At 50.6% G+C, this 25066-nt stretch overlaps 1 protein-coding gene across 17 annotated transcripts in view; it reads right to left on the bottom strand.

The window, feature by feature from the left end:
* DYSF (dysferlin) overlaps positions 1 to 25066 on the bottom strand; it is a 236488-nt gene that overhangs the window by 162645 nt on the left and 48777 nt on the right. For 9 of the 17 annotated variants that reach the window (XM_017877594.1, XM_017877596.1, XM_017877598.1 and 6 more), the window contains exons 4-12: positions 22140 to 22245; positions 13391 to 13505; positions 11994 to 12086; positions 11412 to 11617; positions 9724 to 9852; positions 9233 to 9295; positions 8450 to 8500; positions 5359 to 5389; positions 4663 to 4778 (exon numbers count right to left, since the gene is read on the bottom strand). In XM_017877594.1, the coding sequence (XP_017733083.1) occupies positions 4663 to 4778; positions 5359 to 5389; positions 8450 to 8500; positions 9233 to 9295; positions 9724 to 9852; positions 11412 to 11617; positions 11994 to 12086; positions 13391 to 13505; positions 22140 to 22245 (910 nt within the window). The remainder of the gene's footprint in view (positions 1 to 4662; positions 4779 to 5358; positions 5390 to 8449; positions 8501 to 9232; positions 9296 to 9723; positions 9853 to 11411; positions 11618 to 11993; positions 12087 to 13390; positions 13506 to 22139; positions 22246 to 25066) is intronic. The other 8 variants (XM_017877600.1, XM_017877604.1, XM_017877606.1 and 5 more) reach the window with 1 other exon arrangement.

The following is a 25066-nucleotide window of genomic DNA, read 5'->3' as shown; positions in this document are numbered from 1 at the left end:
AATCCTCACAGCACCCCCCTTGAGTGGGTCTCAAACTTGGCTCTACATTAGAAACACCTGGGCGGGGGGGCCGGGCGCGGTGGTTCACACCTGTAATCCCAGCACTCTGGGAGGCAAAGGCAGGCGGATCACCTGAGGTCAGGAGTTCAAGACCAGCTCGCCAACATGGGGAAACCCCATCTCTACCAAATAATACAAAAATGAGCCAGGCGTGGTGGCGTGTACCTGTAGTCCCAGCTACTCAGAGGCTGAGACGGGAGAACTGCTTGAACCTGGGAAGCAGAGGTTGCAATGAGCCGAGATTGCACCACTGCACTCCAGCCTGGGCAGCAGAGGGAGACCCCCATCTCAAAAAAAAAGGAAAAGAAAAGACACACCTGGGAAGCCCAGGTCACACCCCAGACCAATTAAAACATAATTTCTGGGAGAGAGTACCCATGCAGCAGTGACTTTTAAAGCTTCCCAGATGATTCCAACTGGCAACAGAGGCTGAGAATTAGTGTCTTCTAGACCACTGCTGTGCATTCCAATTAAAATGCAGGTTCTAGTTCAGCAGGTCTGGGGTGGGGCCCAAGAGTCTACATTTCAACAAGTGTCTAAGTGATGCCCACGCTGCTTGCCCACAGATGCTCTGGGTGCAAGGGCCTAGAATGCCCCCACTTTACAGATACAAAAGCTGAGGTTTAACACAGGCTGGAAGCAGAACCCACGTGCTTGGAGAGCACAGAGCAAGGGGGATTGTAACTATACTGAGGTGGAGTCAGAAATGCTGCCCAGCTTGAGACCTGGATGATGAGCAAGAGGTGGAGGCATCCAGACGAGGAGGCAACTCATGCAGAGGCCTTCGCACAAGGGGAAGTTGGCAGCTGGAGGAACAGACAAAAGATCTGGTGGCTGCTCTTGGGCTAGCGAGCAGCAAAGGGACAGGAGAATAGCAAGGTCAGGCTGTGCCCAGCAGCCCACTCCTTGGACAGTTGCCTGGACTAGCCTCACCTCATTCATTTCTCACTCAGTCACACTTGACACGTAGAAACCTGCTTCAGGATCCTTGCAGCAAAACACTCAATCCCAGAATGCCCATATCACAGCAATGCCCAAAGGGATATGTTCTGTGTTTATTCTCCTCAGCTCATATCAGAAAAAAACAATCATCTTTCAGGCATCCATAAAAGTGTCTATTCCCCTAGACTATAAGCACTGATTGAGCACCTACTGTGTACAAGACCTGCCATACTAGGCAAGAGGGGAGATAAAAGATATCATATTTGCTATATTGTCCCCATCATCAAGAAACTGAATCTCAGTGATGAAGACAGACACATAAGCTGGTTAGACTACCAAAGGGCTGGGTGGTGGCCCAAAGGAAAGACCAATACATTTTCCTGGAGGACTTCTTCCTGGAGGCAAGCTTCAGGGAGGAGGTGGCGTCTGAACTGGGCCTGGAAGAACAAATTGGCGCTTGGTAGGCAAAGAGAGGGAAGGTATTCCAGCAGGGGAAAAGGCCGGAGAGGAATGGAAGAGTGTTCTGGAAAGAGTCATATCATCTGGTGTGGCCACAGACGGGGCCCATGAAGATACATCACAGCAAGTGGGACTGGGAAACTGGGCTAAGGCCAAATGTCAAGGGCCTTGAATGTCATGCTAAGGATCTTGGACTCTATCCTGAAAGCAATGGGAAGTCACTGGACATTTTGTAAGAGGAGACACGCGTGATTCTACCTGGGTTTAAAAATGATGACTGTTGGCCAGGCACAGTGGCTCACGCCTGTAATTCTAGCACTTTGGGAGTCCAAGGCAGGTGGATCACAAGGTCAGGAGTTTGAGACCAGCCTGACCAATATGGTGAAAACCCATCTCTACTAAAAATACAAAAAGTAGCTGGGCATGGTGGTGCACGCCTATAATCCCACCTACTCAGGAGGCTGAGGCAGGAGAATTGCTTGAACTCGGGAGGCGGAGGTTGCAGTGAGCCAAGATTGTACCACAGCACTCCAGCCTGGGTGAGAGAGCAAGACTCTATCTCAAAAATAAAAATAAGGATGACTGGTGATAAGGTGGGGATAGGTGGAGAAGTATAACGTAAGAAGTTAGGAGACCTCAGAGGACACTTAGGAGGGATGGCAGAAACTGCTAGTTGTTCCCCCAAATCCAATCTTTTCTGCCTCCTCTAACAAACCCTCAATTTTTAGCTGGACAGCATTAGGATGGACTTTATTTCCCAGGCTCCCTCGTAGTTAGATGTGGCCATGTGACTAAGTTCTGGTCAACAGGACCTAAGCACAAATGTGTACAACTTCTGGGTCACGCCTTTGAAGGAAGAGATGTGGTCTCCATAGTCCTTTACTCCCATTTCCCTGGCTGGAGTACAGACATGGTGATGGGAACTGGAGCAACCGTCTTGGACCGTGTGATGGAGGCTGCATGATGATCACAGTGGAGAAAAGATCAGGAGCCTGGGTCTCTGATCACTGCCAAAGCACTGTGCCAATTCTGGACTGTGGCATTCATGAGAGAGAAATAAACATCTGTCCTCCTTAATGCCTATTATTTGGGGCATCTTTGTTATACCAGCTGAACCTGTATTGTAATTCACAAAGAGACCCAAGTGAGAGAGAGCGGGAGCTGGGCCTCAGACTCTGGTCTTGTGATGGGAAAAGGAAGAGGCATACACTGAGGTTTTCACACCAACAAGACTGGCCAACTACTTGCATGGGGACTGAGGGGTAAAGAATGAAACTCTGGCCTCTGGTTTGGGGGACTAAGCGGCTAAACATGCAATTTCCTAAGATGTCACCTAATACAGGATGGGGAACAGGTGTGGGGAGTGGGCAGCAAATGATACTAGGCTTTACTCTAATAAGTCAGAGGGGCCTAAGGGACACGTTAATGTGGCCTGATAACAAGACAACTGAAACTGAGCGTCCAGAGCTCAGAAGATCCAGGCTGGAGAAGAGCAATTTATGAGTCTCAGGCGGTGTCTGAAAGAGACAGACTCCTCAACAGTGAGGGGCAGGACACAGCAAAGGAACAGGGACTGAACTGCAACATCGAATTCGAAGAACCCACTGGAAAAGGAGCGGGGAGAATCAGGAGAGTCATGAATGCTAAGGGAGGAGGCAATTTCAAATACAGCATGGGCTCTGGAATTGAATGCTGTGGAGCCGTGGTGCAGACTAACAATAGGGGAGAGCTCCTAAGCTCTGGTGATGAGTGATCCTTACACTAGTGGTTTCAGGGAGGGGAGGTGGTAGGATTCCTACTGAAGAGAAAGAATGAGCAGTTGGAAGTGGAGTGGAAAAAGGGGGACACAGTGCACCCTGTCAAGAAGTTGGTGATGACCAGCAGTAGGAGAGAGAGAAAATAGTAGTGGAGAGGAGGGGTGGGGAGAAATGAGTCAAGGAAGGGTTGCTTTAGGATGGGGAAATCTTGAGCCTGGTACTGATCATGGAGCAGGAGGCAGAGGACACAAGTGTGAGAAGAGATCAGAAAGAGGAGGCAAATAAGACAGTGGAGGCTGTGAGGTCATGGCCAGGAGGTGGTGGGATGATGGAGCGGGAGGGGCAGCGGAAGGGAGGGAAGGTGGATGAAGATGCGGGGGGCAAGTTGAGGACCATGGGAGCTCCCAGAGTTCTCACCACTACATCGCTGTGCAGCTCTGCCTCTCCAAGGGAAGCTGAGGTTGGAGCTTAGGAAAGGGAAGAAAGTCTGGAAACAGCCAGGAGAGATAAGGAGTAAGGAGATGAGGAGAATGAGATAAGGAGTAAACTACACCCAGGTAAAGGAAGAGGCAGACAGCACCCAGGGCCCAGCTGAAACCCACCTTCATCCAAGCAGCACATCCAGGTGGCCAAGGAACCAGTGTGTGGTGAGGATGGGGGGGACACGAGGCATGGCAGGAGACCCCAAGGGCCCTGTCCTCCTCTCCCTCCCTGCACAGTGCCATCAGCCATGTTCAGGATGCCCTGGTACCTCACCCCTGACCTTCACCTCACTCCTGACCTTCAGGACTCCTGGCTTGCCCTTGCCCAACATGTCCACCACCCACATGCCTCTCTTCTGCTTCTGCGCTGCTGAGCACCATGAGACAAGTGGCTCCACTACAAACAAAGCGTCCAACCCAGAGTGGGCACTCTGGTATTTGTGCAGAAATCCTTTCATTAAATCTAGCCTGTCATTCCTCTCCCACAAAGATGGTTCCAAACCTTTTCTCCTCCTCTGAAATATACAAAGATGCGGATACCTCCCCTGCTCTCAACACTTTTCTCATTCTTACCACCTCCAACTTATAACTTTACTTACTGACATGTAGAGATGAGCATGATACATTCTTAGGCAATGAAATTCAAGTCACAACATAATATATATAGAATAAGCTCACTGTTGCAAAAAGAAAAATATGTGTGTATCCTTCCAGAGGGATGTGCAATGAGATAATGATAGCTCTCTCAGAGTGGTAGGATTATGAGTGATTCATTTTTTATTAAAACCTTGCACCCAGAGCACTCATTTTTCATTAATGCCTTTCTACATGTTCTACATTCCTCATTAATTACCATATATTAGTTTAAATCAGAAAAAAAAATACAGTGTTTGTGGCTTGGTGCCCCCACCACCAAGTGCTGTGTGGGGGACCGTAAGGAAGACCCAGGGAAATGTACTCACAGGCGCTTCATCCCCAGGCCCCAGCACACAAAGACTTGTTTTCAGGTAACCTCTGGCCCCAGCAGAGAAGTCATCAGGGTCTGAGAGCAGCAGCCACTTCCTGAGATAGGCGTGCCCTAAGAGAGACAACATCCACTGGTGATCCCAGAATCAGAAGACCCCAGCCCGTGACCACATCCAGGAGCCCAGGATGGACTGCACAGGGGACGTAAAGGACTCATCCATTGGGCCGTGAGCGCAGGACTCAGATTCCAGAATCAAAAGGTACTTTGAGTGTTCATGCGGTCAGAGTCAGAAATATTAACAGAAAACCCTGTAAGGGGCTGGCAGAGCCAAACCCAGGCCATTTTCCTCCGTTCAGGAAGTGACCAGACCAGAATGGAAACCAGGGTGAGGAGAAATCCTGGTTTGTCACCCAAATGACCTGTCCCCGTCTGCCGTGAGCCCAGTCTCCAGTAATGGGGCCTTTCAGATCTAGCCTCCCTGAATGGGCCAACGGAGACACAGGCAAGCGTTACACGCTCCCGAGGGCTTGTCTCACATGGAGGATGAATGACCTGCCTTCTCTCCCAAGATCAAACCCTTCCTCTAGATTCTAAAACCCCCAGGAGGGGCAGTGAGGATGCCAAGTGGGTGTTCCCCAGTCAGACTCCAGAACCAAAATGCACGGATACAGCCAAAGTGGTGAGAACTCACGGGGCTCTCTGTAAATGGTGCCCACGTCCATCTGCAATCAACGAGAGGAGACACAAATCAAACTCTTGCGGCCGAAGCGTTAAACACAGTGTGGTGCATTACACGATTCCATTAAAACCATGTTTTGAAGAACTTTTGGAAGCACAGGGAAACATTCACCATTTGATACTACATGAAAAGAAAGTGAAATACATTTTGATTCCAGTTTGATAAAGAATGCTTATGTACAGAAAAGAAAGAGGAAAGGAGGCTGGGCGCGTTGGCTCACGCCTGTAATCCCAGTAATTTGGGAGGCTGAGGCAGGTGGATCACTTGAAGTCAGGAGTTCGAGACCAGCCTCCTGACCAACATGGTGAAACTCCATCTCTATTAAAAATACAAAAAAAAAAAAAAAAAGTCGGGTATGGTGTTGCATGCCTGTAATTCCAGCTACTTGGGAAGCTGAGGCAAGAGAATCACTTGAACCCAGGAGGTGGAGGTTGCAATGAGTTGAGATTATGCCATTGCACTCCAGCCTTGGCAACAAGAGCAAAAATCCATCTAAAAAAAAAGAGGAAAGGAAATTCAACACAATAGGACTATGTTATCTCTGCATGGTAGATTGGGATGATTTTTATTTCATTTTTTATTCCTCCCTGTGTTTTACAATTTTCCATTAAAAATCCATAGATTACTAGGATGGTGACAGCGGGGAAGGCCGCAGGGGGCAGCGGGGACGGGGGGCAGGGAGTATGTAGGAACTGTGTCCATTCCACTCAATTTTTGCTGTGAACCTAAAACAGCTCTAAAAAGTTGTCTATTTTTTAAATCCATAGATTATTTTATAATTAGATACAAGTAAATAAATTTTTTCGGACTTAACCCTTGGGGGGTTTTCTCAGACAATAGAAGTGTATAAGATCGACTCAAAGCAATTATTAATATTGTCAATTGTACAGAATGACGTCAGGCTGCAGTTTCATTCTTTTAAAAAAATGCTTCTCCAGGTAAACAGACTTAGTTTTTTATCTTGTGACTTCTTCCTACAGGCAATGATTTGGGAAGTCAAAGAAATCTCACCTGCTGATCTAGCCATCGGGTCCAACCCCGTAATTTTTTTTTTTTTTTTTGAGATGGAGTCTCGCTCTGTCGCCCAGGCTGGCGTGCAGTGGTGTGATCTCGGCTCACTGCAGCCTCTGCCACCCAGGTTCAAGGATTCTCCTGCCTCAGCCTCCCGAGTAGCTGGGATTACAAGCACCCACCACCATGCCCAGCTAATTTTTGTATTTTTAGTAGAGACGGGGTTTTACCATGTTGGTCAGGCTGGTCTTGAACTACTGACCTCAAGTGATCTGCCCACCTCGGCCTCCCAAAGTGCTGGGATCACAGGCATGAGCCACCACGCCTGGTCCCAGCAATTATTTATTGGGCAGAATAAATAATTCTAAGGTAACTGTTCTGACAACAGGTAGAATCAAGCCCCTTATTTTAAATTTGTATTTAAAATACAAATGTAAAGAAGGAAGGCATAATACACTTGGATAGAGGGGAGAGGGTAAAATAAGCTTGTGTTCTTTCTTTCCTTTTGATAAATCCTTGAAAATTTCAAAATGAGAAAATTAATAACAATTACATCAAATTACATTAAAACACCATGCAGGCCAGGCGCGGTGTTCGTGCCTGTAATCCCAACACTTTGAGAGGCCAAGGAGGCCAGATCACAAGGTCAGGAGTTCAAGACCAGCCTGACCAACAGGGTGAAACCCTGCCTCTACTAAAAATACCAAAAAAAAAAAAAATTAGCTTGGCATGGTGGCACACACCTGTAATCCCAGCTACTTGGGAGGCTGAGGCAGGAGAATTGCTTGAACCTGGGAGGCAGAGGTTGCAGTGAGCTGAGATCGCACCACTATACTCCAGCCTGGGCGACAGAGCAAGACTCCATCTCAAAATAATAATAATAATAATACAGGTCTCCTTTAGTCTGTGCAATTACTAGTTACCTTTACTTTACGTAATCTGTTAAATCCATTGGTTCTCGGTTCTCGGAACAGGACTATTCACTTCTGGACTGTCTGGGACAAGTAAGGAGGCTGGGGCAGGGTTCCCCTCTCTCCATTGCCTCTCCCTCCCCCAGGGATCCACACCTGAACCCCACTCCCAATCCAGAGTGAGAGTGATGCCAGGGCAGAGAGCGCTGAGTCTCACCAGCCCAAGATTGCCAGGATGAGAAGAAGGGCTGCCCAAACTCAGATCTCACACTGCCTTCCCAGGGGCGGGGGAAAATCCAAATTACAAATAAGGGTCTTGATTCTGCCTGTTGGAAATAAGGGAAGAAGTACTTCCCTCCCCTCTCTTTTTGTCAGAACACTTACCTTAGAAAACTTGTAAATGTATTACACTTTCCCTGTCTCTTTGAAACGCATCTCTTTGACACCAAGGGAGATAGCTCCCCTATGTCCCAGCTTCTGTGGGAAGATAGAAGCCTAACTCCCGTGGGCATCTGGCTCCAAGTTGTTAAACTACTTCCTGTCATAAAAATATGAGTTTCATTTTTGTTTGGTCTTCTGGACACAATAAATTAGCTAACATAGATGGTCACTCCGATTACCAGGTGACTTTGGGATGAACTCGGTGTGACCAAAGGTGCTGTACATAAGAAACTAAATAAGCCTTTTGTCAGCTTTAGTATACAAATGTCATTTTCAGGAGGTCTGAAATGTGAAGTCCCCTGACTTGAGGGTGGGGCGTGACGTCTCTTGAGAATGTATGTGGTGGGCAATCAGTTGAACCCGCTGGCTAAATTAGCACAAGACTTCTTTCCGTCTTTGCAGCATCTTAGCAGATCATTGCCTGTGATGTGCATCTCACTCTGGTTTAAGGCCTCTTCAGTGATAAAAAGTGCTTTCTTTCTCTTCTACCTTTGTGGAAAGGTTTTCTGGGGTGAAAGGAGATGCTGTGCAGAGGGTTTGGTGTTGTTTTTTCAAATAATATTTTCCCAAAGCAGAGACATATAGGATCTCTGGAGCGCCACCCCTGCCCATGGCCCACAGAAGCTCCACCAACACGGAGAAGTGAGAACTGACTGCTTTCATTGAAAATAAGCAATTACCCGGAACTCCCCAAGGAGAGCATCTGTCCTGAGAGAACGGGAGTCTACCACCTGCAGAGAAAGATCACAGAAACTCACATTCACAGGGAACATGGGGCCCACACAGCCAACCCAATAGCTCTTCCCTCCCAAACAATAACTGCCAACACTTCACACTTACTCAATTCCACAGATTGTTCTAAGCAATGTTTAGCCCTCACAAGAACCCCATCAGCAGATACTGTCATTATCCCCATTTCACGGATGAAATAGGGGCACAGAGACTTGTAGAGAAACACACAACCCCTGCATGGCATAGACAGAGCTGGAATCCACCCTAGTGCCAGAGCCTACACTTTCAGCCACTTGGCTGTAGTGCCTTTCAGAGGAGATGGGGGAAGAGCCAAGGCCCAGAGAAAGAGAATCTCGGTCAGAAGCAGCACGTGGATTAACAAAATAAGATGGAAACGTAAATGTTCATTGCCACAAGTGATTCAAGGACCCTGACCTGAGCCCCTAGGGGGATGCTGAGCAGTGAGGTCTTCTGCAGCTGCTGCCTCCCAGCTGAGCTGTTGCAGGCATTTCTGTGACCCATAGGGCCTGACTGTGAGTTACTCCACATCATCCACGTGTCAGGCTTTAACACGCCTCCCTCTCACACACACTTACATACATACTGACAGGCACACACATGCATGCACACACATGCACAATCACGCATACACACACACACACACCTGTGTGCACTGACACCTATGTGCGTACATACAGCCCATGGAGAACATTTTGACTGCTGAGACGTACCGTGATAAAGATGGGCTCATCAAACAGCTCCGCGGGACAGTCAAACAAGTTGAAGAAAAGAGTCTGTTGGTTCAGAGCAAAGGGAGACATACCAGTGCCTGCTGACCCCTCAGTCCAGGGAGAGGGAGGACCACCCCCCACAAGCCTCCACGCCTAGCAGTTTAGTCCCCTCAGAAAATGTGGATTGGGCTCAGCATTGGGGATTGGACAAGTTCTGGGGTGATCTGCCCCTGGCCTCACAGACATGGTCATTTCAAGGTTGGGTGAGTGGCTGGCCGTATAGGGTGACAGGGATGTGGAGGAGCAGGAGAAGTAAGAGCAGGAACCCTTTCTCCAGCCCCACAGATAACCTCCTTGGGAGCCAGCACATCTCACCACCCAAGGTCAGCGCCATACGTAAACACTCTTGAATGAATTGCCAGGTGTGTGCGCTGGGCTTCCAGATGGGAAGGCCCACCAAGGTTCTGGCCCTCATGCCCCGTGTCTCCCACCTCATTGAAGAGTGGGCTGTTTCCCTTGTGGATCCGTGTCCGCTTGGTCTGCCCTGCAGCGGTAACCTTGACCACAGGCTTGATGTTCACCCCCGGCAGCTGGCGCCCCTCGATCACCTGGACCCTAATCTGAAAACCAGAAGGAGGAAAGAGTAGGAGGAAGGGGGGGGAGTTAAGGACCACCCATCATCCACCCCAAGAGTCAGAAATCTCAGGGACCATCTCACCACTGGCTTCTTGGGAAAGTATTAGAAAGGAATTAGAAAGAGCATTATATGAACTATCATATTTTCCCACCAAGGCCTCTGACATCTATAGAAAATCCCATAGCTCCATAGAAGAGCTGCCAGGCTGCCCCTCGTCAGCTACCCACATTAAACCCCAGGGGTGGGCAGATACAGCCCCCATTTATATCATTCAGCCGTTGGCACATGCCCCACCCAAGACCCCATTGATACTGGCATTTTTAAGTGGTCTGAATGTTCTTTATTGACAATTCCCTCAGAGGTCGAGCTGACACAGTGAAGTGACCCCAGAAATAGCCTTTATTCTTTATAAGATGCAATGCTTTCTTACATTCTGAGAAATAAATGAAGAACTTTTGCCATTGAGCTGTAAGTAAATGAAGACTTCAGCAACATCTATGCTTCCAAACATTAGGTAAGATATTTTAAAATATGAAATTTTACAATATTAAGGCAATGGAAAGATGGATGAGTGATTTTTAATCTCCTCATTTTAATATATTTTCCAAACTTTCTGAAATAAACATATGTTATTTCCATAAAGAGAACAAAGGCAATATGAACATGTTTGGGGAATAATAGTATGGGGGCTAGGATTTTGTGTCTTGGGGCAAACAGTGGTTAGAGCTAGGACTTCTGCTTAAATTACCATGATTTAGAATAAAAACACATTTTGCAATTTGTTGCACTTAGTATTATAAATAGAGATTTAAGTTTCCTGCTTTTAACCTTAAAAGTAGTTGTAAAGAGTTAAATATCACTGTATGAGTACATCAAAATAGAAAATTCTTTTCAACAGAAAAAAAAATAGGCAAAGGACCAAAGTTAAAAGCAAATAAAATGGGATGGATTTTGGATAAAATGTGTCGAAGTGTTAACATTAATAGTTTTATTCTGTGACGAGCTTGAACAAATTCAAATTCCATATGACTCTCAGAAAAATCTATGGCTTTATGCAGGGGGATAGATATAGGGAGAGCTTCTCTGATGTAAGGGTCTTGTTAAAATGCAGATTCTGGTAGAGTAGGTCTGGGTAGACCCTGCATGTCTAACAAGTACACAGGTGATGCAGAAGGTGCTGGACACAGACCACACCTGAATAGCCAGGAGCTTGCTGTCTGGATACTCCCTGGTTAGAAAAACAGATCAGAGATGCAAAGACATGCTGAACCTCTGCAGTGAGTTTTTTTGTTGTTTTGTTTTGTTTTGTTTTTTTAAGCGCAAAACCACGGGGCTGGGCACAAGCTTGTTCTGTGGACCTAAGATGTGAACTCCCTGTTCGGCATCTGCCCAGACCCAGGGAAACTACAGGTTCCCCCCGCAGGAGGGCCCTGAGGCTCCCACACACATCTTCCCCTGAAGCTGGACAAACCAGGCAGGTGCCTGGCACCAGCAGCTGATGGTTGAAGAGGATCCTGGGGTCAGAGAAAGCCTGTTCATCACCTGGAAGTCCTGCGGTTTGTCTGACAGCAGCTTTCTAGATGTAGGTGCACTTCGCTTTCTTTTGATCCCAGGGTAGTGGGGTGGAGGATGCAAAGGTAGTTTCCTTGGGGTGGTGGGAGCCCCTGGGCCTCCACTTTGATCCAGGAATGGCTCTGTCTCATCTCCAGTGAGTCCCTGGTCCTCTGTGTCTTCCTCTCCTCCTGTGTCTAAGAGGAGAGGACCCTAATGAGGCCTGGGTCCCTCTGGCCCTGTCCCCACCCCTGGGACCCAGCCCAGGGGGCAGAAGATCCAAAAGGCATGGGCACTAAGACTCACCCCTCTTCCTCTCCCTCCTCCCTCCCCATCAGTGAGCCAGGATGGATGAGGTAGAAAGAAGAGGAGCTTCCAGCAGTTGAAACTTGAGGGCAGTCAGTCCAGTTAGTCAACAGGAAGAAAACAGAATGGCCCTAGCCCTCCCACCCACCAAGTCCTGCAGGATGAGGCCTCTGCCACCTGACCCCACTCCAGCGAGCTGACCATGGCAGCTAGTGAGACAGTTACAGGGAGGGTCTGGGATCAGGACAGTCCTGGCCCGTGTCTCACCCATGGGGGCCGGCCACTTCTTTCCAGAGTATCTCGTGTCCACGGTGCTGTCACTGAGCAGGGACCAAGTCTCGGCCCGGCTCTGTCCCCCGCCTGTCTTGTGGGCAGGGCATAACCCCCGGAGGGGAGGGAGGAGGTTGGGGTGAGGGAAACCAACCTACTGCACCCCCAGCCCCAACCCTGCCTTCCCCGCCCACCCCAGCCTGGTGCAAAGCTCAGAAATAGCTGTGATGCCCAGTGGCACCTGTCAATTCTCACCACCTCCCAAGCGTGTCCGGAAGCCTCCCCTGATTGGCCTGTACCTAACTCTGTCAGATCCACCTCAACATGGTCCCAGAGCATTCGGGTCCTCCCCGCTCCCCACCCTTTGCCACCAGGGGCACCTCTCCTTCCTCCCCTGAGCCCACTCCAGCTGCACAGCTCAGGATTACCAGGTTACTCCAGTCCAGACTGATCTCCCATCTCTAAGCTCCGACAGTGCTGAGCCCCAGCGAGACGGCTCTGCTCTGCCGACCTCACCACAGAGCCCTTTGCTGGGCTGGTCCCAGATCAGGCACAGGGCACACTCAGTTGAAACATGGGCTGATCAGGTTTTAATGCTGTGCTTGCTTCTAGCTCCCTTCACTAAGAGAAAAACTCTAGAATCTTTCCCATGGGCAAGTGCCCCCTAGCCCATCTGTGTAGCTTCCTCCCAACCCCAGCAGGCTGGACCACATGGAGGCTCCCACGCCCAGGCCCACCACTGGAGAGCCAGCCACCCCAGGCTGACCAGGCTGGCAGACCCAAGTGAAGAGAGCTGAGACAGGCACAGTACTTAGCTAATTTAGTCTGCTCCCCTCACAAATAATCTATGGGCCCAGAGAGGGAAAGTAATCAGCCCAAAGTCACACAGGGACTCAGTGTCAAAGGCAGGACTAGAACCCTGAAGTTCAGCTCAGGGCTCTTTTAAGAAAAAAACTAGTTTTTTGTCACACACCATTACCAAAGGCCTGCTGGGTCCCGAGGCAGGGAAGCATTCGGTTCTGGGGAGTTTGTGGTGCCTCAGGTATCACCTGAGCCAGACCCGGTCCCCACACACCCTTCTCAGAGCTGCACAGCTCAGAACACCCAGTCTGGGCTCAGCCCCGTTCCCAGGCAGCTGGGGCTGGGAGGCATCCTCACACTACTCACTGCAGCACCCAAGGGAACCTGCCTGCTGCCCCTTCTTTCTGCACGGCAGAAGGCAACCCTTAGGACTTCCCACCCACTGCACCCTCTTCTCTCCAGGCCTGGGCAGCCCCCAACCTGGGGAGGGCAGCAAAGGCTGGGAAGCCTCGCTGCAGCTCCCAGCCCCCAGGCTCAAGTGCCACTGCCGGCCTTCTTTCTGGGGCTCGGCCAGGCCCATGTGGGCTACTCACCTGCCACTACATCCAGGTCAGGCAGAGTCGGGGAGGGCTCCAGAGGAGTAGGGGGCGGGAACAGGGGCACAGCTCCAGGCAGCGGTGTGTAGGACACCTGCAGGACCAGCGAGGCCTAGAAGAGATGAGACATGGGAGACAGGTAAGTACACTGGCCTCGGACCACTGCCCTCCGGTACCTTCCCTGTTTCTGGCATCCCTCCACCAAGGAATATGGCTCTGACAAGAGCCAGGTTTGCAGGAGGCTGTGGCAAAGGCACCCCCAGGGACCTATCAGCATAGTCAGGTGGTTCGAAGCACAGAATCTGGGGTCAGCTTCCACCACTCAGGAGCTGTGTGACCTTAGGCAAGATCTGTGACCTCCCTCGCCTCAGTTTCCTCATTCCTCACAGGTCAAAGGTGGAGTGAATTCGTTGATGTAGCACGTAGTGGGCTTCTGCAAATGAATCAGGGATCCAACCTCTCCTGCAGGATTTTTCCCACTCTCCACTCGGCCTGTCTTCAGGAAAATGTCCCTTTGGCCACTCTGCTCAGTCAATGGCTCGCCCCTACTTCTCCAGGGACGACTCAGCTTTGCTCTGCTTTGCTCAGGCTGCAGCTAGCACTGAGAGGGTCTCAGCGTGCTGCCAGCCTTGCGGAGCCCTCTTCCTTCCTGACCCCACCACATCCTCAGCTGCCCCAGCCTGCACCGGCCGGAGAGGAGAGGGACTGGTGACATCCCTCACAGACAAGGTCGGGTTGCCCATGCGCCCACCCCACCCCAACCCTCACCCCGAACCTGGGAATGGCACAACCTCAGCAGGCTCTGCAGCCTGGTTGCTCCTGGGCCTGCCTGAGCCCTGCCCCGGCACCACAGGTCCAGTAAGCCTCCTGGAGCAGCCATTCTCTCAAATTAGCACAACAGATACTCTAAGAAAGTTTGGCAAGCACAGAAAGCTTTGGAAAAATAATGCAAAAGAAAACTAATTGTTGGCTGGGTGCGGTGGCTCACGCCTGTAATCCCAGAACTTTGGGAGGCCGAGGTGGGCAGATCACGAGGTCAGGAGATCGAGACCATCCTGGCTAACAAGGTGAAACCCCGTGTCTACTAAAAACACAAAAAATTAGCCGGGCTTGGTGCCGGGTGCCTGTTGTCCCAGCCACTTGGGAGGCTGACGCAGGAGAATGGCATGAACCTGAGTGGTGGAGCTTGCAGGGAGCTGAGATCACGCCACTGCACTTCAGCCTGAGTGACAGAGCGAGACTCCGTCTCAAAAGAAAAGAAAAGAAAAGAAAAGAAAACCAACTGTCCATAATTCCCTGACTCCACATTCCAGTTCTCATCAATCTTTCAAACAAATAGTAGACAGGTCTGCTGTATGCAAAATGATTTTCTTTTACTGAATGTCAGACGATAAGCTCTCCCCAGGTTTTGACAAACCCTTTATAAACACAGTTTTTACTGAGGCATAATGTCCCTCTGAGTGGCTCTGGCTAGTTCACTGGACCTTTCTGCTGAATGATGTTAGGGACGTCCAGGGACTCGTGGAGCAAACTCAGTCCCAAGACAGAAGGGCCTGAAGGCTCCTGACACACTCCACTCTTGAGCTTGAACTCTCCAGACTGGGGCCCAGGGACAGCCACACTAAGAGAGAGCAGCACTGGTGGAAAGCTGGGCACAGAACACTAAGGAAGGAGGCAAGAGCCAGCTCAGCATCCCAGGAGACCCAGGAGGAGGTCGACAAAGGCAACTGCGACCCTTGAATTCCCTCACCCAAGGCATGGCCATAACATGCCCTGTGGGTTCCTCAATCACCACCAGGTGTCGCCACTTGAGCAGTCAGTCCCCTCAGCTCCTGCAACACCGTGGAGGGGAAGAGAAGAAAGAGCCTTCCTGTCCCTCCAGACGCCACACCTGACTCCTAGAGATGCCAGTTCAGTAGGTCCAGGGTGGCCCTGGGTATTTGCACGTTTAATAACTGTCCTGGGACTTTCTTCCACTTCAGCGAAAGGTAAGTTGGGCTCTTTGGAGAAATAACTACTTCCAGGGCTAGGGCAGAGAAGATACAAGATGAGCCTGGACCATCTTCTTATGCCAGAAAGGAAGGAAATGCTTAATGAATGAATGATTCTTAAAAACACGTCAAAAGAGGCTGGCCAAGGTGGTTCACACCTGTAATCCCTTTGGGAGGCCGAGCCAGGCGGATCACTTGAGGTCAGGAGTTTGAGACCAGCCTGGCCAACACAGTGAAACCCTGTCTCTACTAAAAATACAAAAATATTAGCCAGACATGGTGGCATGCACCTGTAATCCCTGCTACTTGGGAGGCTGAGGCAGGAGAACTGCTTGAACCTCAGAGGCAGAGGTTACAATGAGTCGATCACACCACTGCACTCCAGCCTGGGCGACAGAGTGAGACTCCACCTCAAAAACATAAAATAAAATAATAAATAAATAATAAAAAGTAAAACATGTCAAAAAGACACAGAAGCCAACTTTCAAGAGCTCCCACAGGCCAAATCTGAGACAACAGAAACATGAAAATACAGAATAACAGTAACAGGTTAAACAATTGAATAAAATAGAAACACACAAATCCATATTGCAATAAATAAATAGGAGAGGAGAAATCTTTTCCTGATCACAAAATGCCAACTGACTAATGCAGGAAAAATAACTGAGAATATCATTATTTAGCAATCATCAAAGCAATAATGAATTCAACCAAGAAACAGCAGTGATGTTAAAACTCCTGGTATGGCCAGGTGCAGTGGCTCACCACGCCTGTAATCCCAGCACTTTGGGAGGCTGAGACAGGAGGATTTGTTGAGTCCAGAGTTCAAAACCAGCCTGGGCAACATAGTGAGACCCTCCATCTTTACAAAAAATAAAAAATTAGCCAGGCGTGGTGGCCCACGCTTGTATTCCAGCTACTCAGGAGGCTGAGGCAGGAGTATCACTTGAGCCAGGGAGGGCAAGGCTGCGGTAAGCCATGATTACACCACTGTACTCCAGCTGGGCAACAGAGCGAGACCACTCTCAAAACAGAAACAAAAACAGTTCATGAAGGCTGGGCACAGTGGTTCACACTTGTAATCCCAGCACTTTGGAAGGCCGAGGCAGGTGGATCACCTGAGGTCAGGAGTTCAAGACCAGCCTGGCCAACTTGGTAAACCCCCCCCACATCTTTACTAAAAATACAAAAAATAGCCAGGTGTGGTGGCATGCCCCTGTAATCCCAGCTACTCAGGAAGCTGAGGTGGGAGAATTGCTTGAAACCAGGAGGCGGAGGCTGCAGTGAGCCAGGATTGCACCACTGCACTCCAGCCTGGGCAGCAGAGTGACACACCGTCTCAAAAGAAATTAAAATAAAAATAAAAATAAAAAAAAACAGCTCATGGAACTCGTGGGTAAAGGTTAGATGACAAAGAGGATATTACAGAGCCACAAAATTCTGACATGAGAAACGGGAGTAGATGAATGACTAGCAGGGACACCCAGCAGATGCTAGTGTAATCAAATGATCACAGTTAGCAGTGTGGTGACCAAACAAATCACAATCATCCCACCTGATAGGGCACAAAGAGAGCCACGCAGCGTCAGTGTTACACTCACACCCAAGACGCACAGCCTAAATCTAAACACAGGAAACATCAGGCAAAACCAGTGTGGGGGACATTCTACAAATAATTGGCCTGACTTTCAAAAAAAAAAAAAAATCCAGCTATAAGGTTATAAAAGTCAAAGAAAGACTGAGGAATTATTCCAAATGGAAGAAAACTGAAGAAACAGAACAACTAGGCACAACACACGAGCCTCAGTGGGATCCTTCTGCTACAAAGGACACTGTGGGAAAAATGAATGAGCCGGGACTGGGGTCTGGGGATTAGATGAGAGTGCTGTGTCCATGGTAGTTTCGTCCTTTGGAAGGCTGTGTTTTGGTTATGTAGGAGAAAGTCCTTAACTGGAGAACAGCACACTCAAGTTCAGAATGATGGACCAGAAGACAAATAAAGCCCCCTGCCCATCCATGCTGACTCCAGCCCTCCAAGAGTAGCATGAGGTCAGGACCAGCTGCATAATGTGCAGGCCCAGCACAAAATGAAAATGCAGAGCCTGTTATTCCAAACTGAAAAATTAGCTGGACGCGCTAGCCACACTTGTAGTCCCAGCTACTCAGGAGGGTGAGGCGAGAGGATCACTTGAGCCTACTTGAGCCAGGAGGTCAAGGATGCAGTGAGCCTTAAGAATTTCAAGATGGAAACAGTAGTGAATTAAGCTAAGCAAGAGGCCCTTGTGAGCGCAGGGCTCCGTGCAGTGGCCCCAGAGGCCAGGCCTGTGTGGGGTGTTTGTTTGACGTGGCCTGAGCTGGGCCCACATCTGAAAGACGAGGAGTGAGGGCCTGCCTGACATGTGTGGCCTGACCCTTTCATTCATTAACTCACATGTTCATTCCCTCTACGTCTGTGGGTGCGTGTGTGTGTGTGCACATGTGCATGCATGTTGGGCACCTGCCAGGGCCAAACACACTGTTCAGGATTCTGGGGACACTTCCATAAATAAGGCAAAGGCCCCTGCCTCCATGGAGCTGATGTCTTGGCAGAGAAGACAGACAATAAATAATAAACAAAATAAATACGTAAAGAAGAGAGTACGTTAGAAAGAAAAGAAAAAGTAAACCAGAGCAGAAAGATCAGGGGCAAAGACAGGGTCTGCAGGTTGCAGTGTTAAATCAGGCGGTCTGAGGGGACCCCCGTGAGGAGAGGAGAGTTAAGCAAAAACTTAAAAGGGCCACACCTGGGCTGCCCTTGGGCCTCTGACCTTGGAGACAGATCCCCTGGAAGAGTGCCCCTTCCTGTTTCTAGGGGCTCACCCTGCTATACAGTCACTGCACACCACCTGGGGGCTTCCATACACCGTCTCTGTGAGAGGTGGAGCCGCCAGAGTGTAACTCCTCCACACCATGCCCAGTGCCAGCTCCTCAGCACTGGGGCTCGGGAGCAGCCCTCTCCAGGACGCAGACAGGAGCAGTCCTCTCAGAGAGAGGACTCCAGAGACCACTTAAGCAGCCCCTCCTGGGGCTTCCTGAGCATCCGGTGTTTCTACACCGACAGCTCCACACCAACCTCCTGAAGAACTGGCACCATCCGGGTGGCTCTGGGTCCTTGAATGAGACTTCTGGCACAGAGCAAGGTCCGTCTTCTAGCTGCCCATCAGGAAGCCACAGGGACATCCCTGCAGCTCCAGAGGCTCTGGAGCTCAGGGTCTAGAACAGATCTCAGCACCAGGGATGAGCCCTAGGGACCACGGCTTCAGGATCTGATGGTGAATACCGAAATTCTTTGGCTCTGCTGAGGCTCTTAAGGGAAAGTGGGCATGTCCGTGGGCCCCACCCAGGACCAGGACCTTGTACCCTCACCGTGACATCACAGCTCAGCCCCTGTCACCTTCTCTAGACAAACAGAGCTGAGATTTTCTTCCTGGGGGATGTATATGAGCCCTGTGCTCTCCCAGACCACACAACCTGGGCCTAGAGTCCCATTGAGACCCTCCTCAAGGTCCTCCACATCACAGGCCCCCCGCCTGACAGCCCAGGTCCTCAGGTCTCCAGCCCAGCAGCACTCCAGGGCTCTCCCCACACAAGGCCATTGTCAGTCAATCGTGTGTCCACCAAACATGCTGCCCTGCAGCAGGGTAACCTCGGTCGCCCTCGTCTGCTGCCTTGAGGCCCACAGTCAATGAGATCAGCAGAACTTGAGGCTCCTGTCTGGCCCCAGGCTGAGGGCTCAGGAAACTGAAGGCGAATGACCTCCTCAGACCCTCCCTGGCCATGACCGTTCTCCAGGTTGTGTGGTCAGGCTCTGGGGTCCTTTGCCCACCCTGCCATGCCCAACCCATTGTGTGCCACCTACTTCCTCAACCACAGCTCTCCAACACTGACCTCATCAAAACCAAAACCCAGACCAGCCCACTCTCACCTCCCCTAACACACATGTCCCGTGTGGACAAGACAGGCCTGATATGTGCCTGGCTCTCACTAACCTCTCCCTCAGACAACCTGCAGAAGCAGGCGGAGGGTAGCTGTGGCCCTGAGTTGACGCAGGGTTGGTTGACAGAAGCTCCATACCATTGAAGAAAGCTCACGGACTCACTGAGCACTGTCCTGCCCACTTCAGGTCCCTGCTCCCAAGACACAGTGCCCTCCTGGCTCCCTGACCCGCACACCACTGGGCTTCGTGGGCTCTTCTCCTACTTTGTGATCCAACTCTGGCTTTAAGGCCTGGATGTTGCCTACTGAGTTTTCTCCATGTGTCCACACCTTCATGAGTGAGCTGCTCTTAAAATACATCTGGGAGGATGCTACTTCTTTTCCTCCGTGTGTCCTAAATCCCCATGGCCTGGAGGTTCCTCCAGGACAGGGGGAGTGTTTTCCCCATCAACCTAGCAGCTGCCAGGTAGCTTTGGCATCCTACATGGCACACAGCCCAGCGTGCCATATCTGAAGAGACTAGGGTGAGAACACTGAGCAAAAGGCAAACGGGGTCTGCAGTCAGCCTGCGGCAGGACTCCCGGCCTCCCCCACGCCTCTCAGCCTGCCAGAGTTTCCTAAGGAGCCCACTGGCCCTATATTCACTCCTATCACCCCATCAGCAGGTTCCTTTGGCCCTTAGAGGCAACTGAGTTACAATGAACTGGGGGCACAAGGCATGCTCTGCTGATTGGGCTCAGCTGAGACATGAGGTCTCAGTGAGTGGCCAGCGAGAACCCTCAATGCTGTTGGCTCTCTGTCCCTGCCAAGCACACCCCCAGTTATCCCTACCTCACACTACAGTGCAGCCAGCCCAGGTCCCAGGCAGGAAGCCCCAGCCCATAGGGTCGTACGACCTGTCTGGGGCTGCTCTGTGACCTTAATGCCATCACATGGACTAGAATCTGGTCCTAGACCCTCTGCACAGGTGATGACTCCCTCCTAGGCAACAGGGAGGAGGTTCCGCCACCCACTCCATTTCCAGCCCGTGCTCAGTTAGTGGGGCTCAACCCAGCAGGGTCCAGCACTCTCTCCCATCTGCCACCTCCTGGATCTCGCACACCCTTCTTGGACACATGGTTGGTGAAGGATTATAAAGTTCTGCAGACAGCCAGGAATCTCTGGCCAGGGAAGAGAAGGCAGTAGGCTCCCTGCTGGTAAGACTGAAGCCCAGACAGGGTGTGAATGAGGAGCAGCAGTAGGCGAGGGGAAGCATGGAGGGGATGGCCCCAGTCTGGCACGGCCCCATGAACAGGGACCAGCCATGGAAAGTTCTGCCTTGGGGCTGGATAGGCCTTTGAGGTTCGAGGGGACCGAAGGGCAGGAAATGTCAGTCATGGATGCACGCAGAGCTGGAGTGGAGAGATGCTGGTGTGCCAGCAAGGAAGTGAGAACCAAGCCTGACCCCAAGGCTCTCTCTCGCCAGCTGCCTTGATACCTGTCATCTCTCCATCCATGTTCTGTGCCTCGAGGGTTGGGTCTGAGACTCCTCAGGACCCCTGAAGGGGTAGTTCCAGAACTCCTTGGGGTCCTCCTTGACCACAGGGAGTGTTAAGAGACTGGAGGCTCAAAGGGAGGATGACAGGGGACTCAGGGTGATAGAGACAGGCTCAGTGAATACTGCTCTAAACCAGAACGTTCTGCCAGTGAGCCCTGTGTGGGAAAGGGATGGACTCTCCTGGGAAGTGACGTCTCCCATCAAGGGAGCAGCCCAGCCATCCCCAGCCTAAGACCTCTCAGGAGCAAAGTCCAGCACCGGGAGGGCAGCAGACTGGGAGTTCAGTGAACCAGGAGTCCATCCACGGCCATTCCACCAGAGGGTCTAGGGGATGAGCTCCTAGTCCAGACCCCTGCGGGGACAGCCACTGACTATGTGACTTCAGGGGTTCCTTTTCTCTAGGTCTCAGCATCCAGTCTCATTCCATTCAGAGATCTGCCCAGACCAGCCACTTCCTGACTCACCCAGCCAGCCAGGAGCCCTGGCTTCACACACCCGCCACGGGGCAGTGCAGCTGCCCTGCCTGAGAGAAGTCAGGACCTGAATCCCCCAGACCTCACAGGGAGGAAGTACTTCCAATCCATGGTTCCTGGTATATCCTGGAAGGCGGGGCTGACCCACAGGAGAGGTCAAGAATTCTACCAGGAAGAGAGAACCCTGCAGGGTATATTTAGCTCACTAAAAATAACAGGCAGAGAGGAGGGCTGGGAATTGTCTGATTGGACTTGGGGAGCGCTGAGAAGGCCAGGGGAGGGGCAGGAAGAACAACGGAGGAAAAGGAAGAGGGTCCCGGTGGGCAGGGGAGAGGGCTGTTTCCCTCCCTCCCTCATGCCCTGTGACCCAGATGTCTCAGAGATTCTGAATCTGGAAAAGAGGGCTGGGTGATGAGGGAGGAGGGGAGGTCTGCCAGGGAGACTAGGTGGGCTATAGCCAAGGCTGACCAGGAAGCTGGGGACAGGAGGTGGCCAGACAGGCAGCCCCAGACCAAGGGGCAGACCAAGCTGCTGCAAGTCAAGGCTGACTTGAGCCCCGCAGATGGGGTCAGGGCTCCCTCTGCCCTTCCCATCTCCCCTAGTCCAGTGCCTCTGCAGACACTGCAAACTCTGGTCAGGGAGGGCCAGGCCTGCTTCCTGGGAGCTGAAGTCAGACACGTGTCTGGGGTCAGAATGGCAAGGCCCAAAGAGGAAGAAGCCACCTGGCAATGCCTTGGACCATAATCTGGCAGAGGCTGATAGGCACTTACCCCTGTGGGCTGCTTCTTGGTGTCCAGCAGGGGGGCATTGAAGCTGGCGGACAGACTAGGGGTGGCGAGGACCTCTCGGAGTGGGACCTTGGCTTCCCCCAGGAACCTGAGAGGAGAGAGAAGTCAAATGTAGAAAACTGGCCTAAGGCACCCTGGCTCCTCTGCCAGACCCCTCACTGCCACCACTCAGACGAGGCTGGTCTACCTAGACCACACAGTCACCTGACACCCCACGAGGGCTCCCCTGCATCCCCATACCTAGTCACCACCATGCACCATCCCTGGAAGGCCTGGCAGCTGGGGAAATACTTGGGCATGGGAAGAGATAAGAGATACCTTTCCTTTCCCGAGGTCCACCTTGGCCCCTTCCCACCCCTCCCCAGAGGCCCAGCCACGCCTCCACAGAGATGAAGGGTTGTCTTCCCATGAGCCCTTGACAGTCCACCAGGTCAGTATCTCATCAGCCCCACACTGCCCCTGAGCCCCAGCAGCTCATACAACCCACGTCTACACAGGCCGTCTGTATTGGAATCCCAGGGCTCAGCCAGCAGTGATTGTACAAGAAAAGCAAAGAAACCTTTCTGTCTTCAGGGACAGGGAGAAAAGGATATTGGAGCAGGGGAAACAGGCCCCACTCCTGAGAGGCCTTGAGCGGTCCATACCACACACACCAGAGGCTGCATTTCTGACTGACAGGAGGGGTGGGGCACATGGACGGGTTATTAGGAAAGAGTAGGTCGGCAGTGCGATGGTTGGCACACACTCCCTTCAAAGAGTGCAGAGGAAGCTATGAAGTGGACTCACCATGTAGTCTGCCCCTCTGTAGGGGCAGCAGGAAACCAGGGGCAGAGAGTGGCCTGTGACCATCAGAACCTGTTGCCTGGTGTCTGTGTGTGACTTCTGCTTGCCTCCTGGGAACTGGACTTACCCTGCATATTACTGTCGGGGCACAAGGCCATGTTAGGCTGGTGAACAGCCACAGGTGTACTTCTTAATTGCTTTTTCCTGATGGATGAACAGCACACCTGTCATCTGGGACCATTCCTTTTCTGGTCTCTGCAAATACTGATTGGAATACAGATTTTTGTGACCCTATGAAATAAAACTGCAATCTTGACCTAATAGAGGTTTTTTTGTTATTTTTTTGTTTGTTTGTTTGTTTTGGGGTTTTTTTGGTTTTTTTTGAAATGGAGTCTTGCTCTGTCGCCCAGGCTACAGTGCAGTGGTGTGATCTCTGCTCAATGCAACCTCTGCCTCCCTGGTTCAAGCAATTCTCCTGCCTCAGCCTCCTGAGTAGCTGGGATTACAGGCACATGACACCATGCCTGGCTCATTTTTGTATTTTTTTAGTAGAGACAGGATTTCACCATGTTTGCCAGGCTGGTCTCGAACTCCTGCTTGTGATCCACCCACCTGGGCCTCCCAAAGTGCTGGGATTACAGGCATGAGCCACGGCTCCCAGCCACTAGGTGATTTTTAAAACTCATTAGTCACACTGAGATACCACTTCACATTCATTAGGATGGCTATTATAAACATACACACACACACACATTCCTGGAGAGAAAAATCACACGTGTTGGCCAGGATATGGAGAAACTGGAATGCTTGTGCACGGCAGGTAGGGATGTAAAATGGTGCAGCCACTGTGGGAAACAGTATAGCAGTTACTCAAAAAATTAAACATAGAATAAGCACGTGATCTAGCAATTCCACTTCTGGATATATACCTCCAAAAAAATTGAAATCAGAGACCTAGATATTTGCACACCTGTGTTCACAGCAGTATTATTCACAATAGCCAAGAGGTGTAAGCAAACCAAGTCTCTATCAACAGAGGAGTAAACAAGATGTGGTTCATCCATACAATGGAATATTATTCAGTCTCAAAAAAGATTTCAACACATGCTACAATATCATGAACCTTGGAGACATTCTGCAGAGTGAATTCAGCCAGTCACAAAACGACAACTATTGTATGAGTTCACTTATATGAGGTAACTAGAGTAGTCAAATTCAGAGAAAGTAGAATGGTGGCTGCTACAAGCTTGGGGGAGGAGGAAGTGAGGATTTATTATTGAACAGGTACAGAGTTTCAGTTTTAGAAGATGAGAACATTCTGGAGGTGGACGGTGGGAATGACTGCATGACATCGTGAATGCACATAACGCCACTGAACTGTGTGCTCACAAATGGATAAAATGGTAGTGTTTATGTCTATTTATCAAAATAAAAATTAAAATAAAAAACTAGCTATTTATTTAAGCTTCTCAACAATGAAATCCCTCTTTTTCCATCCTTCTTGAAAGCAGCAGACTCTGTCGCCTTGCCCGTGCCCTTCTAGCAAGGCAGTAAATGTAATATACACTCAAGGTCCATTTTCTAACCCTTCCTGAAAGAAGGAGATAGAGGGGGAGAGATATTCACTAATATTCAATCCAGGGTTCGAAGTCCCCTCACAATGCTAGCAGCCATATTTTCTAGAATGTAAACTGAGTTGTGTTCCATTCCTTCATAGCATGGAGCAGGGTTTTTACCATCACTTAATAAGCTGGGATCCTGGAGTGTCTCCATCCTAGGGGCTAGTGCCAGAAGGCACCCATCAGTATGTTGACTGAATTGTCCTCAGGACCCAGGCAATGTCACAAAGACCAGACAGTAGGTATAGAGGACACATGAGTCCATGCGACATCAGAGATCAGAGTCACCCTGTCCATCACGAGAAAACTGGAGTGGCAGAGGGGAGTGACTTGCTCAAGTAGGAGAATGGCTGAGTCAGCCCTAGGACCCGGGTATCTAGGTTCCCTGTCAGTCCCCCAGAGCACTGAGGCTTCTCTCCTTGGGGACTGGGAGGCAGGGCCCAAGGAGGCCTCATGGACCAGAGAGCTGTACATGGCAGCTGGAGATCCAGCTTAGGAGCCCTCAGG

Source organism: Rhinopithecus bieti, unplaced genomic scaffold (assembly GCF_001698545.2).
Source record: "Rhinopithecus bieti isolate Rb0 unplaced genomic scaffold, ASM169854v2 scaffold_10706, whole genome shotgun sequence".
Classification (NCBI taxonomy): domain Eukaryota; kingdom Metazoa; phylum Chordata; class Mammalia; order Primates; family Cercopithecidae; genus Rhinopithecus; species Rhinopithecus bieti.
The sequence above is the reverse complement of the archived record's forward strand: the minus strand, read 5'-3'. Positions and strand labels throughout refer to the sequence as shown.